Source organism: Gouania willdenowi, chromosome 3, assembly GCF_900634775.1.
Source record: "Gouania willdenowi chromosome 3, fGouWil2.1, whole genome shotgun sequence".
Classification (NCBI taxonomy): Eukaryota; Metazoa; Chordata; class Actinopteri; order Blenniiformes; family Gobiesocidae; genus Gouania; species Gouania willdenowi.
In genome coordinates, this window is record NC_041046.1 from 7,208,156 (window position 1) to 7,223,540 (window position 15,385).

General features: G+C 36.6%; 1 protein-coding gene across 3 annotated transcripts in view; it reads left to right on the top strand.

Annotated features, from left to right (window-relative positions):
- Positions 1 to 1,394: 1,394 nt before the first annotated feature.
- Positions 1,395 to 15,385, top strand: part of rhpn2 (rhophilin, Rho GTPase binding protein 2) — a 58,752-nt gene continuing 44,761 nt past the window's right edge. For 2 of the 3 annotated variants that reach the window (XM_028477291.1, XM_028477275.1), the window contains exons 1-2: positions 1,395 to 1,617; positions 13,109 to 13,224. In XM_028477291.1, the coding sequence (XP_028333092.1) occupies positions 1,546 to 1,617; positions 13,109 to 13,224 (188 nt within the window). In that variant the 5' untranslated portion in view covers positions 1,395 to 1,545. The remainder of the gene's footprint in view (positions 1,618 to 13,108; positions 13,225 to 15,385) is intronic. The other variant, XM_028477285.1, reaches the window with a different exon arrangement.

Below are 15,385 nucleotides of genomic sequence, written 5' to 3' on the forward strand. Positions count from 1 at the left end.
TGCCAGGCTTCCAACTTACACAGATAAATACAGATGTAGTCTATAGTAGAGTTACACATTGCTGCACTTTATACGTTTTTGTGTTAAACTAACATCTTTAAATGTTTATTTTCATACAAAAAACAAAAAAAACCTTGTGGCAAATGTTTTTAGGTTTCACTGATTTGGTATATGGGTTGTGAAATGCAAAGTGGAAAAATGTTACATAATGGTGGTTATGGTTACATAAAATCATGTTTTAAGATGATTTAAAATGGTTCGTGGCTAGTGAACCAGGAGCATGTGTATTTTCTGTGAAACATAATGAAAGTGAAGCAAGTGCATAAATTAGGAGAAATAAAGTGTTGTATTTTGAAACTTCAAAGTGAAAACGTTAAGATTTAGTATTTAATTATTGCTTTTTAAAGTTACTAGTCACTAACTGAAGTAGCTCACAGTTGCAGAGAGGTTGGTGACCCCAGCTGTAAATAATAGTGAGCTTTCCTCAGAGGTGACTAGTAACGAAGTACAAATACTTTGTTACTGTACTTAAGTCGTTTTTCTGGTATCTGTACTCTACTTGAGTATTTTTTTTTTTTTTGGCAACTTTTTACTTTTACTCCTTACTTTTTAAAACAAATATCTGTACTTTCTACTCCTACTCCTACATTTTAAAAATGCGTTCGTTACTTTTAAGACCTACAAAGATGGCGCCACAATGTAAAAGACACATTTTGGTAGTTTGAGCTCTTTTTTGTCAGGCATAGTTAACATTTTCAAGCTTTTAAAAAATGTTAAACTCAAAGCTGCTCTGGGTTATTTTTTTCTCCCCTTCAAACATTTTATTTACAAATTGTATCAATAATGAGTGCTAAATTCTCCAGGTGTTCATAAAAGGTAACGTATATAGTTTATTTCTATGTACCAGTTTCCTACAAGTTCTTAAAGATGTTCAATTCAAAGCTGCTCTGGGTTTTACTGAACATTTGCTCTTTCTTTTTTTTCCTTGAAACATTTTATTTATAAATGTTATGTATTATGAGTGCTAAATTCTCCAGGTACCTAAGGTAACAGAATTAACTTGTTTCCATGTACCAGTTTTCCACAAGATCTTAAAAAACTAATTGATGAAAATAATTTGCTCGTTTAAAAACCCTGTCTTATTATTGAAAGGACATTTGTTTTTCTTTTTTACTTTAGTACGTTTAGTGGCATTTACTTTTTTGAACTTTTACTCAAGTAAGGGAACAACTTCAATACTGTTATTTTTACCAGAGTCATTTTTATTGACGTATCTATACTTTTACATGAGTTCTGAAGACTTGTGGTACAGGTGTGTTTTGGCCCGGAAAGCCCCGCCCTCAACGGTGCTCGCCCCGCCTCCTTCCGATCTTGTGGGCGGGGTTTGATGTCGAGCTGGAACAGACTGGTGAGTGAAGCGAACAGAGCAGAGGTCAGAGCGGAGAAATACGGACACACAGGCTTGACACCTGTTAGCTTTACCTCATTTTATCCCACTATCTCAGCTCTTTGTCGGCTCAGCTGTTCGGAGAGCGAAGCTTCAGGATGACCGACGCCTTGTTACCAAACGGCCTCAAATCTGGAGGAGGCGGTGGAGACGGCAGCTACTTTAGAAAGGTGAGAAAGGTGGTGTTTACACACTACTCCTCCATGATCCACCATCACTTTAAATACTCACTTACCTGAGCTTCTTTGATCATTTAGTATTATATGAGCTACTTATTTATGTAGTGTTCAAATTCAATTTGAATACAATACAACTGTTCAAACAAGTATCAATAACTAGTTCTTTATATGTCGTCAGAGGTTAACAAACACTACATGTAGTGCAATCTTTGCATGTGCAGATATGCATGTTTTATTCTGCCTAAAGAAGCATGAGCTAAACTTTATTAGGTGAGAGATGTAAAAAGAAAGTGTAGTGTTTTCCCCTATTGAGGGGGAAAAAACAGGGGAGAGGGAGTCAGGGTGGACATAAAAAGAAAGACGAAAGAAGCAGGGTTTCCGTTACAGATTTTCGCTAAATAAAAGCAATAATTTTAAATGTCGACAAAATAAAATTTGAACATTGTTTTGGTGTGAAATCTCATTCCGAGAGACTTTGCTGCAGAAAGACGGACACTCCACACCTCCTTATAACACTTCGTCTTCCTTTGTTGTTTCACGTCTAATGTGGCAGTAACACATTTTAAGTATAATGCTAAGAAATGTCCCGTTTCCATTGAGCTTTTGCGACACATTTCAATATCAAAACGTCTGAAATTTCTCCTCATGCAAGCGTAAACATTTTTTAGTGATATTTGAGTGTTTTTTCCAAAATTCAGGTGTTTTTCATTACCAGTTTTTATTACGCTAGATTTTACTCATTTCCAAGGGTAATGGAAACGCAGCTTGGGAGGCCATTTTGGTCGTGCTGTTGGTAAAATATGATGCTACCATCGTGCATTGGAGTGAAATCTGCTGTGCCCGGGCAGTGACAGATTATGGGGGGGGGGGCGGGGCATCCCACTGCTCAGATAAAATACAGATAAAAGTGAACAGAGGGAGGAAGTGTGTGCTTATTAGTGTTGCAGAGTAGTTTGTTCTATTCAAACAAGTCATAACGGTTGTCCCGACTCGGCCCCAGACATGCATGTACACAGCGTGTGAGTGTGTGTTTGAGCGCGAGTGTGTGAGTGAGCGTGTGCGGGCTCTTCATCTAAAGCATTGTTTTTCAATCATGGGGTCTTGACCCCATGTAGGGGTCGCCTGGAACAATTGTGAAAGGAATAATTACTGTTTAAATTTACATATTTGAAATTGTTGTTTTTTTCCAAATTCAAACAACACAATATTAAAGAACTGTAGTTCAAATAAAAAGCAGTATAAAAATATCTGAGCTGACACAACTTGGCACTAATCCTGGTTACTCTGTATTTGTAACGCAGTATAACAAAACATTTCAAAAACTATTTCTAAAACAATGTTTTTAGGTTAGACTTTTTTAATGTTAAAATGGGGTCACAGGTTGAGAACCACTGATCTAAACGATTCAGCCTTCTCAGTAGAGAGGAAACATACTGCGTCACCAACATCAGCAGAAACCTCAGTGTGTGTGTGTGTGTGTGTGTGTGTGACTAAGAATAGAAAAATCTGCTGTCTCTGTGTCTTACTGATACTGGGAGATCCTGACAGACCAGTGACCAAACATCCCATAATTACCATGAGCAGTTTCCTGTTTGTTGTCACAGGTGGAACTTCTGTTCTTACTCTCTGTCATTCTATCTCTGATAAACCTGTTTATCTCCTACCTTAATCTAGGTAAGATTAGATTAGCTTCACATCTGTTGACTTAGTTTTAGTTTAGTTTTAGATTTATTAAGTCAGTTTGTGTTAAGAAGAATATATTAGAGTGGAAAAAACATCCTCACCCTGGGTTTTAAATACATCAGCTCAGACACATGGGTGTTGCTGGCATCATTATTACTGTGGTTTTTTATTCGAAATGTGTTTTGCACAGGGTTTCTCTCTCCACCACTTGTCTGCATGAAACCTGTGTATAATTGCAATATACAGTATAAATCTCAATCATTTTAATTGAAATGAAATCTGATGAGAAAGACAATTCAGGGTTAAATCTGCTGATGCAGAATGTCACACAGACTGAAAACCTCACAATGCTTTAAGATTGGTAATAACAAAAACAACAACTTGTGCATGTATCACAAACATGAGCAACTCGTGGCCCCAAAAGTAAATGCACAAAATGACTGCAAAAACACAAATTAACAACATAAATAACAATACAGTTACTTAGTAGGACAACAAAATTCACAATGGGACAACAAAAATACACAAAAAGCCCCATAATGAAACATACAAATAAATGGAAAATACACAAAAGAACAACAAAAATACTGAATAGAACACAAAAAGAAAAAATGTACAATGGGACAACAAAAATCCAAGAACAACATACATACCAAAAATATACACAAAACGACTCAGAATGGCATCCAAGAACAAAAATACACATTACAACAAAATACACAATGGGGCATTTATTAACAAACAGCTGCACAATATTTTCTACTTTAGCCTTTTTTTTCTCCTCTAAGGGACAGCACGTGTGAGTGAGTTCTGTAGTGTATCTTGTTGGGTTAGAACGCACTAGAACGCAGTAATCCATTTAATGCTGTTCTAAGAAGTAGTGAAAGGAGCGACTGCTAAAACAATTGTTTTAAAACAAAATAAGCTATATATATATATATATATATATATATATATATATATATATATTGATATGGGTGATATGGGCGATATTGTAATTTTCTATAGAGCCAAAATAGAAAACTGGACATATCTTGTATCTCTATATATTGCCCAGCCCTAACCTGTGTATGATTTCATGTCGTTGTGACTGTGAGATTGCAATGATTGAGTGATTATGTGAGGACGTTCCCTGTGATCTGTGGCTCATTCATCCATACTGGTGTCCACAACCAGATGTTTGCATTGATCATGTTTGTTTAGATATACTACTGAACTCAGCTTTTGTCTTTTTAAATCCGGTTATATCACCCTCTGAATAGTGTCTGGATTTAGGCTTTGTGTTGCACTTCCTGCCACTAAAAACAGGTCAGTGGGAGAGTCTACATGGAGCACAGGCCAGGGTGGGAGACTGTAAAGACCAATACCAAACCATCACAATATTTCCACTTGAACTGTAGCTAATGTAGCTCCTCCCTCTGTTCCTCTGTTTTCACTTAGTCATTTGTTTTTTAATGAGATGTGCTTCCATTGCCTTTTTTCACTATTAACAAGGCTTTAGCATTCATAGCAGCCCAGGAGGCAATCACTTCCACATTGTTAATTTATCGCTTTTGGGGCAAATTTTAACCCACAAAGGGGCTGAAATGATCTTTGCCTCTCTTTTCTATCAGGTGAAAATGAGTAATCATTAATGCTGCCTCACTGAGTCGTGGTGGTTTAGAGCTCCTTCCAGCTGGCCTGTGTCTGACTAGAGAGCTGCAGGATGGAAAGATGGCAGATGAAACGGCTGAATCAGCATGTTTCTCCTCCTGATCTTCCTTGGCTAGCCAGGGCTTTGACGTAGAATCTTGCCCAGGGGTTTCTTTCAGCCAGACCACAGACACAAATTGACTACATGTGTCCTGGTTCAGAAGCCAGAAGACTCAAAAGCACTCTTAGATTTGCTCTGTTGGATTTGTTTATGAAAGAGAGTACGTGTAAATGAGAACAGTAACAGCTAAGAACAAAAGTTCAGTTCAAGACGACTGTGTTTATAATGTAAGAAACTCATCAGTCACTTTACAATGAAGAGTAATGGAGGGAAAGCTACTGTCTCTATTCATAAGTATCCTGTAAACCAGTGTTCTACATGTTGGTCCTGGTGCTGCTGTTTGTTCTTTAATTGACTAACATGGGTTAGAGAATACAGTGAAACAGCAGCCGAGGACAAGAGTTTGGTACCAATTATTGCTCAATTGCCTGTGACCAGGATTAAGGCATTGCCACAAAATTGTACAAAAAATTCTGAATGTGCAAAAATTCTTTGTTGATTACAAACAGTAACCCAGGGTCATGAAATTCTTGGAAAAGTTATGGAATTTGAAAAAAACGATTTTCCAGTCTTGAAAAGTTATGGAATATTTTAACTGTTTTGGAAATATAGCCCATTTTATTTTAATGTTTAAAATATGTTAAACCCCTAATATGTTAAGCGTTATCTCAAAGTAAAAGTGCTGCTTACCAGCAGCATAATTGTGCGAGAAACACAAGATCTCACAAATTCACTCTCCGTCTCATTTATAAAACTGTGCGTACTAGAGGTGGGGGAAAAACGATTCACATAAGAATCATCTACAATTCTTTTTAAAGAAAAACTCTGATTCAGAAGATTCGCTTAGAGCCTTCACTTAGGAAACACTCTAAACTGAACATACAAATATAGACTAGTGTTCTCATAAATAGAAAATACCACTGTACAAAAAGTCCACTAGCTTCATGCTAACGTCTATGGGAAAACCCATGTATATGCTCATGTTAACATTTATGGCGATTGGCGGTGATTTATATAAAACACCCTTTATGCCTAGCTTTCACAAACACAGTCTTAGGAGTGTTATCAAACAGTACACTTTGTTCAAGCCAAAAATACAATGACTTAGTTATTAGAGACCAGTAGGCCATAGGCTTTCAAGATGGCGACTTCCGACTACTACGGCAACAGTGTTAGGTCAAAATAAACAAACTCACCCAGACCTTTACAGTTTATGACACGATCCCAACTTACAATGTATGTATTACATAGACAGCACAATGAGTGAGTATTTTTTTTATTTGTTTAGCATGAATAAATGTTACCTTTTGTCTAACTTTAATAAATTGGAATCAGTTTATTTAAAATTATCTTATACAAACTGTATTGTTTTGATGATATAATTTGCCTTAACACACTATGCATTGTATACATTTTTGAATCAAAAATTTTTTGAATTGAGAATCGTTTGAATTGAGAATCGTTTGAATTGAGAATCGTTTGAATTGAGAATCGTTTGAATTGAGAATCGTTTGAATTGAGAATCGATTTTGAATCGAATCGTGAGACACCCAAAGATTCACATTCCTACTACGTAGGTAAGATCACTTCAGCTAGCGTACGCCAAAAACCAGGAAATGCATATGCAAAAAAAGATATTGGCGCTTCAGAACCAAGTCGTGAAAATTTGGTAAATTATTTTGGAAAATATTTGAAAAACAATTGTGAAAAAAGTTTGGGAACCCTGTATACAATCCATGGGTAGAAAAAGAGTTTATATTTATATAATGGGCTTTCATGGTCAATGTGCAGCTATGGCCCCTTTTACACTTAAGGCCTTCCCCTCTGGAGACATGGAACATTTTCATTAATTTTACCACTTCAAAAGCAAAAAAAAAAAAAAAAAAAAACTTTCTCTATATTTTGTGTTATTTTCTGGGGTGCAATCCAAGTCAAGAGGCATTATTAGAAACCAGAACCAGAAATGCAAAAACACACAACAACAAGCTTCTTTATTTAAGAGGAATAGTACATAAGTACAAAGTCCAAACAAGTTGAGGAAAATACACATCATATAATTCCCCACATCAAAGCGTATTGGCCACACCTTGCTGTCAATAGTGTGTCATAAATTAAAACCCAAGGCCATTGTTTTGAGCTGAGGTGTGAATGAATGAGGGGAACTCACAGGATACAAGCAATATCTCAGAGTACAGTGTCTCATCATTCCTCAGCATAGTCTCACAGCTCATTACAAATGAAAAAAAAAACAATAAAATGCTTTATTGCTATGGTCACCAATAACCATGAGCTCCTCCCTTGTTCCCACACATACAGAACAACCCTCTTTGTTTGACTTTTGGTTTTCTATGAATAGCTCCATGAGGTTTGTTATACTGTACCTAGCCTCTTCATTTACAGAACAACCCAGCTGCATTAATGAGGTCTTGATTAGTTTAAATAATGAATCATTAAATCCTTCAGTCTTCATAGTGTTTGCACAGGATCAATCTAGAGAGGGAAGTGCAGGCCTGTGCACACACCCTGGGACAGCTAATGTCCCAATTATGGTCTAATTTACAGCTTTAGTCAGCAGAATGTACAGGGCAGTTTCCATAAAGAAATTAACTTCAAATTACATATCCAATGTTTCAAATGGTATGACTTCAGTCAATGAAGTATTATCTCTATTATGTAGTTCCCAGGGAGGGGATAGTACCATGAATGTTGAACCATGACAGAGGGGTATGGCTGAATTGGAACCGTAAATCCCACCCCCCACTCTGATAATCCCTCCCAGTCTCCTCCTCTCTGGAAGTGCACAAAATTGCGCACAAGAGTTGAACGTGTACTAACAATAAAACATGTCACCACGCAAAAGGATTCACAGAAAATATAGGAAAATGGAACATTAGATGACCTGTCTAGAAGGAGAACAACCACTTGCACGTCCACAGTTAGTTCAAGGCTGAAAACAAGTTTGCACCGTGCACGCGCTTCACTATATATCGCGGCAGCCAATGAGGAAGCTCAGTCGTGAACTCTGCTCACCCCTCCTTTCTCTAAATCTCGTGATTGGAGCTGGACGGGGTGACCGCCAAGATTTTGTCTTCCGGGGTTTTATTAACTAAAATACTTAATTATAAGGCACATACAGTACACAGACGTACAATTTTTTCAGAAATGATTACTTTTACGACTTATTATGATGCTAATAAGAATGTTTTTTTTAAGTAAAGAAAATAATTTGAGTACCCCAGCTTTAACTGCACTCCAATGCAGTTAACAACACTTCTCAGGTAGATGGTGGCATCTAAACAATGTTTAGTTGATACTAAAGTAGGGCTCGGCGATATATCGAATATACTCGATATATCGCAGCTTGTAGTCTGTGCGGTGTTGAAAATGACCATACCGTTAAACTCGCGGACTTTTTTTTTTTTTTTTTTTTTTTGAAATGTCATCTTAATGACAACATGCACAAAAGGGCACTATTTGTTTTAAAGTATTGTAGTGGCATTATGTACAAAAAGTGCACTTTAATTTTGTGTTTTGAAATGCCATGTGAGTTGCATCCTGCACTAATGTCTTGTTTTGAAATGTCTCTGTGACAATTTTGCACAGAACGTGCACTTTCTGTTGACAATTTTATGTTTGAGCCACTCACTGTTTAATAAATACAGTTATGTCAACTTTGACTTAGTTGTGATATCCCCTTTTTTGCATGAAAGTTTAAAATTGGCATATATTAATGCAGTATGATCAAGAATGTTTTAATGTAGACATATAGAATCATCATACTGGTGTGATTTTGTGCATCAAAGTGTTAATTCAAGGGTAATGCAAAATATCGAGATATATATCGTGTATCGTGACATGGCCTAAAAATATCGCGGTATTTATAAAAGGCCATATCGCCCAGCCCTATACTAAAGGCAGTGTGCCAATTTTATTTAACAATAAGTCATCAAGACACAAGTAAGAAAATGTCAATACTTGGATTTGTTTTCATGTGATAGTGATTTAAAAGCAGGGTTCTCACCAGGAATGTTTCACAGCGTAGGGGGATCGCGAGGTGCGTGAGCGAGCCCAATTGGTACAAGTGTTGTAGGGGGTAGGGATGGGCGATACAGATTTTATCATTACCATAAATGAAAACAATAAATAAATCAATTCCCAACTTAAAGTGTGAACAGGTTCCTTACAAACACAAATGAATTTAAATACATCAACACTAGAATCTGCTTCAGTAATAGCATTTGCACATTAAAAAAGGCTACAATGATACTGATATTTTATGTTATATATTTGTGCATGTGGGTCACTCTATTAGTGTTAATGTATGTAATTCATTTATTTCCTCATTTATAATGAAATAATTTTCTAAAAAAAAAAAGCACATGAAAAGCAAAAATAACTCCAATAGTGGTTTTTATTGCTGCTGAATCTAGTTTATTTTACATCTGATAATGAGTTACATAAGGTTATGGTTGATACATTTCTCTCTTCTTTCTTATAATTAAACCAGATCAAGCTGATTATTTAATCATTCAGGATATTTTGACGTGATAATCGCAATAGTGACATTACTCATGGGGCCAGTGTTGCCTTGTAAACACGTGAAATATAATTTAAAAATACTGCATATCTTAAGTTGGGATGGATTAATAGTGACGTTAGTATTTATGCTTAACATTTATTTCACACAACTTGTGACATGCTTGCTTTTATCCTCCATACAAGTGTTAAATCTGACCATATACAAGTCGGTGGCTCTCTGTGGTTTGATGTCAGTAAACCGTGTACTTTACTATTCCTTTTATGAATTTGTTAGCGGAGGCTCCGTGGCGGCGCTCCCGTGAACAGCTCTCTGCTACAGAAAATAAGTTGTTAACAAAAAAACTTGGAGGCAATCACGGCCCGTGGATCAAGGTTTTTAGGGGCATTCTTGGCTAAATTGTGGGACAAATGGTCCGGGGCCCCTCGCTAATTTCCAAGATGGGAATTTATCGTTTCCATTGTGGGAAGACGTATTCTTACCGGTGAGAATGTTTTTGACGATATATCGTGAAAGATAACATATTACACATTCATGGTAGGGGGTCCAGGGGCAAAAGGATAAAACAGTAGAAAAGTTCGCCTATGCTGGTTGAAACACACCGTAGGTAGGGCTCTATAAAATCCGCTTTTACGGAATCGCGGACGGAATCACGTAATCGACCAACGCGGAAATGGACAAAATAGGCATGAATTGCCGTCACCGTGGGGCAAAGAACATTTTTGTTATGGGGAAATGTTCCGGGGAGCGCTTATTAGGTTCACCGCCCTCCCGTCTTGGCTGCATTAAACTCATCTTAAACCACCACAAACACCGCATAAAACAACACAAATCATCACTGACTCCTAAATACAGAGTCACCAGTGCCCGTTTAACTTTGCTGTGCCAGTAAAGGTCCGACCATTTTTCGTGTAGCGCAGCGGTGTTTGAACTGTTGTGCCTGGTTAACTAAGAATAGCTCAGTCCATGTTGACCTTTATTTCTTTTTATTCCAGCCTTTTGTCCGTGCCTCATAGCTACACATTCACAGTCAGCTAGCTACCTCAAGTACCACCGTTTCAGTGAGAACTTCTGATTTACAAAATAAAAGTCCGTTGGAGCAACATTATTAGAATATTACATTCTAACAACATGTCATCAGAGCTACAAAAGACAGGATAATTTAAATGAGGTAAATTTAAACTAAGTTGATCAAAACTTAATCAATAAACCTGATCAGATTCAGTAAATCATTGATCCCTGAGAGGAAATTGGGTGACATTAATGCTGTTCTCATACATCTTTATATGACATATAAATAATTAAAGGAGCAGTCAGAATAATCCATATCACTACAACTTATATCTACCTTTTAATTGTATCTTACTTTAGTTTTGACATACATTTTTGTTTTTTATTTTTTTTTTATTAGTATTTATTTTGTTTCCTCACAGGAGTTAAAAACTAATTATTTCTTTAAAAAAAATGATAAATTTTTCTTAAAAAATGGAATTTTAAAAATTTAAGTGGAAAAAACGGAATTTTGGAAAAAATAAAATGGAATTTGGAAAAAAATAAAACTGATTTTATAGGGGGCCCCTACTTAGGGGGCCCCTACTTCCAACAGCACAGCACCCTGAAAAGCAATCACTGCTCAATATACCACCTGAGCCATGGGCGACCATGGCTCAGGTGGTAGTGGGTCGTCTTCTGATCGAGAGGTTGGGGGTTCGATCCCAGTATCTGACTATGTGTCGAAGTGTCCTTGGGCAAGACACTGAACCCTAAGTTGCTCCCAGTGGTCGACTAGCGCCTTGCATGGCAGTCCTGTCCCACTGGTGTGTGAATGTGAGAGTGATTGGGTGAATGAGCTGATGTGTAAAGCGCTTTGAGACTGCTTCAGTGTGGTGATAAAGCGCTATATAAAATCAAGTCCATTTACCAAATCAAGTCCAAGTCCATTTACATACTCTCAACATAACACTTTTGGATCATTGCCACACTGCAAAAACAATCCAGGAATCAAAGAAGTACTTCATTTGTGCTAAACACAGGTCATTTAGGGTAATAAAGAAAAACGTTATCCTCCCTGTCATGTTCTGTCCACTGTGCCAAACTGGCTGATGAAATGACTGGTCTCTCCAAGCTTGTTGCTTTTTCTTTGTTTTGAATCCAAACTAAGGCCGTGCTGTGATCTGAGTCAGTCACTGTGAATGCTTGGAACCCGTTTATCTGCACGGTTACTGAGTGTTGACTTTAGAAGGAGGGGACACTGATGGAGCAGGGACATGTGCTGCAACATTCAGACCAGTGCATGTAAACATGGGAAGTGAGACTCTAGAGTAATAGGGCACTGCCCCTTCCACACCCAGTGGAGGAATGGTGTTACTATGCTGTCAGGAGATGCAAAATAACATCCAAGTGATGTCTGTTAAATGGCAAAACAATAAACAATGGATTGATACGTTCTTAAGTTTGTACAGCTTTCCATGGGTGTGTTTTTATGTTTTTATCCTAACCAAACTATTAGGGTCTAATGTAGATTTTATTTGTTTATTTAATGTGGACATCACAATTACATTGGTTACTCAGATGTAGGGATGTAACGATTCACTCAACTCCCGATACGATTCGATTCACGATACTGGGTTCACGATACGATTCTCTCACGATTTATTTTACAAAATGTACTATTTTCTTTTTATATTTAATTGTCAAAAAATCCCTTGATAAACTATTCAAAACAATGCAATTTAACTAAAAATAAATCTTGAATGAAATAAATAAAGGAATAATACAAATGAGGAAGAAGCCTCTTAATTTAAATTCTGGTTCTATAGTAAATGCAAAACTACATAATAGTTTCTTTTCTTTTTAAAAGTGCAACTGAAAATGTATTTTGTGCCTTAACAATTTGCACTGTATTTACGTCAGATATTAGTTTGGACCAGCAGATAGCGCGGGTAACCCAGTGGTCGGTTGGCATGCAGATATCCTTGCAGTGAAGAAGAGATGCTATGCTAGCAGACAGAGCTAATAGAAAAACGTCACTTTTACAGATATTCACGTAATATTACAGAAATTCTTTCGGTGCTAAATGGGTAAACAATAATTTATGAACATGTTTAAGGTAGATGGCGGCCAGAAAGAAAGTAGTAGCAGATTCTGTCCGCTGTCTACACTTTTAGACGAGAAGGATATATATATATATATATATATATATATATATATATATATATATATAGCGCCCTCTGCTGTTTAAAAAAAGTACTGCAATTCAATTTTCAGAGCATCGATGTGAATTGTGATACCTATGAATCAATTTTTAACTGCCTTACGATTAATCGTTACATCCCTACTCAGATGTATTGATTTAAATGTTAGCACGTGCCAATTTTTTAAAAAGTTTTCAATGATTCATTCATTTACTCACAGTCTGATAGTAAAGTACATATTTTTGCTGTTCAGTTTATGTTTCGGAATTTGTAGTTTGTTGCTGACGTGCTGTTTTCTGTGTCTAATTGTTTCAGGGCTGTAATCCATTTGCACAGACTGGACGAAGCAAACTGCAGAATAAGCGCGCCACGGTCAACCAGCAGATCATCAAGCAAATGAGGATAAGGGCTGGGGCTGAGAATCTGCTCAAGTAAGTTTCTTCAAATTGATACACCTTGAATTAGGTAGAAAGATAAACATGTCGTAGGCAAGATGATGGGATTAGATAATCCTCATTTTAGTAGTTTGTACAACTAAGGGTGCGCGATAGATGAGGTAGACGGTATAAAATCATACATTTGGCCTATGGCAGATATTTGGAATCTAGCTAACTAGGATTGGGGTAAATTATAATTGCAATCTTGTAATTGATAATTAATTACAATTACGTCATGATAATAATTGTAATTGTAATTTTAAAAATCAGTTGCTGTCGTAATCATAATTAAATTGTAATCGAGTTCAGATAATTGACTTTGTAATTGTAATTGCCATGAAAATTCTATTAAAATCGATTTTATATTATAAGTAATTAACAAAAAATACAATTTAAAGCAAAACTGGGGAACCATGTTACAGTTCTATGTACAGTTCATATGTAGTTACAAATGATTAAAATATGTTTCATATCAAGTTTTCCCACATTTTACCAATTTAAAAAAAAATTGAAATAGAGGGGTATACTGACAAAAAATGCTCAGACGCCCACGCCAAAATATTAAAACCTATATTTTCATTGATTAGGAAGCCTATCAAGGCAATCAATACATAGGAAAGAAATTAGATGATAGATTTTTGTTTTTAGTGTATTTTACAGCTGATTTAGGACGCGTATCATAAGAGATGCTAACAGAAAGCTAACACAAGAGGAAGGTTACCATTTATTAGGTTATTTATTTCAGGCTCAGTAATTGTGATTAATTGTAATTGAACTTTAGTAATTGAGAACTTAATTGTAATTGATTCTGAGGGAAAAAAATGATTGCAATTTCATTGTAATTTAAAAAATGCTGGTAACTATACTTCTAATTAAATTGTAATTGAACATGGATAATTGAAAACGTAATTGTAACTGAAAAATGTAATTGACCCCAACCCTGCTACCTACCAATCGCGATAGCGCTTGTTGAGGTTCAGGTTCCTGTGACTTTATTACTACCCTTAGGTAGATTTGTTTTGCAGTGACAACAGAGGATGGCATATGCATTGACATTCAGGTCGTACTTGGCTAATCGAACTTTTTGTGTTATCCTTGGTGACTCTTTTTCTTCCTCTGCTCCTCTCTCGTGTGGAGTGCCACAGGGCTCAGTTCTAGGCCCGTGCCTCTTTTCTCTCTATTTGCTACCGCTTGGTTCAATACTGAGGAAACATGGCATTTCTTTCCATTGTTATGCAGACAAAAGTCAGATTTATGACCCTCTTAAAAAGAACAGTGAATACTCTGTTCAAGTGTTATTCAAATGTTATTATTCAAATCTACGCCTTTGTTACCACTCGGCTGGATTACTGTAATGTATGGTATGTGGGGGTTAGTGGGTCCTCCATCGCCCATCTCCAGATGGAACAAAATGCAGCTGCACGTCTTTTAACTGGCACACGTAAATATGATCACATTTCCCCCATTTAAAAATGATTTTATTTGCTTTTAAATCTCTAAATGGTCTTGCCCCGCCCTACCTCTCTGAGCTTCTACATCCTTTCACGCCCACCTGCTCTCTTAGATCAGCTGATCAGATTCTCCTGAGAGTGCCAAAAACCAAACTGAATCTCAGACGGGACTGTGCGTTTGCTGTGGCGGCTCCAAAACTGTGGAATGACCTTTGACAACTAATAAGACTAAAATTTTATTTCTTTTTTATTTCTTTTACTGTGTACTTTGACTGTTGATGTTTTATGCCTTTTCATTTATTTTGCATTTCAAATGTTATGTATTTAATTTATTCTTCTGTACAGCACTTTGCTCAGCTGTAATTGTTTTAAAGTGCTTAGCAAATAAAGTTGGATTGGATTGGACTGGATTAAAACAACAGACAGACCAAAAAGCATTGATAAAAACAGACAAACCACAACACGACAGAGTGCTCGCAAACTGACCTGGACCAGAACCAAAGGAAAGGAGGCCAAAAAGACCTAAAAGACAATAAAAGGATAAGACTAGGCAAGGCAAAGCAAATCTATTTGTATAGCGCATTTCAAATACAAGGCAACTCAATGTGCTTTACATGATTGTAAACAGATTCAAGTACAGAGACCACGGTGCTACGTCACTGATTTGGACTTGAGTTTGATTTAAAAAGTCGGAGAGTGAGCAG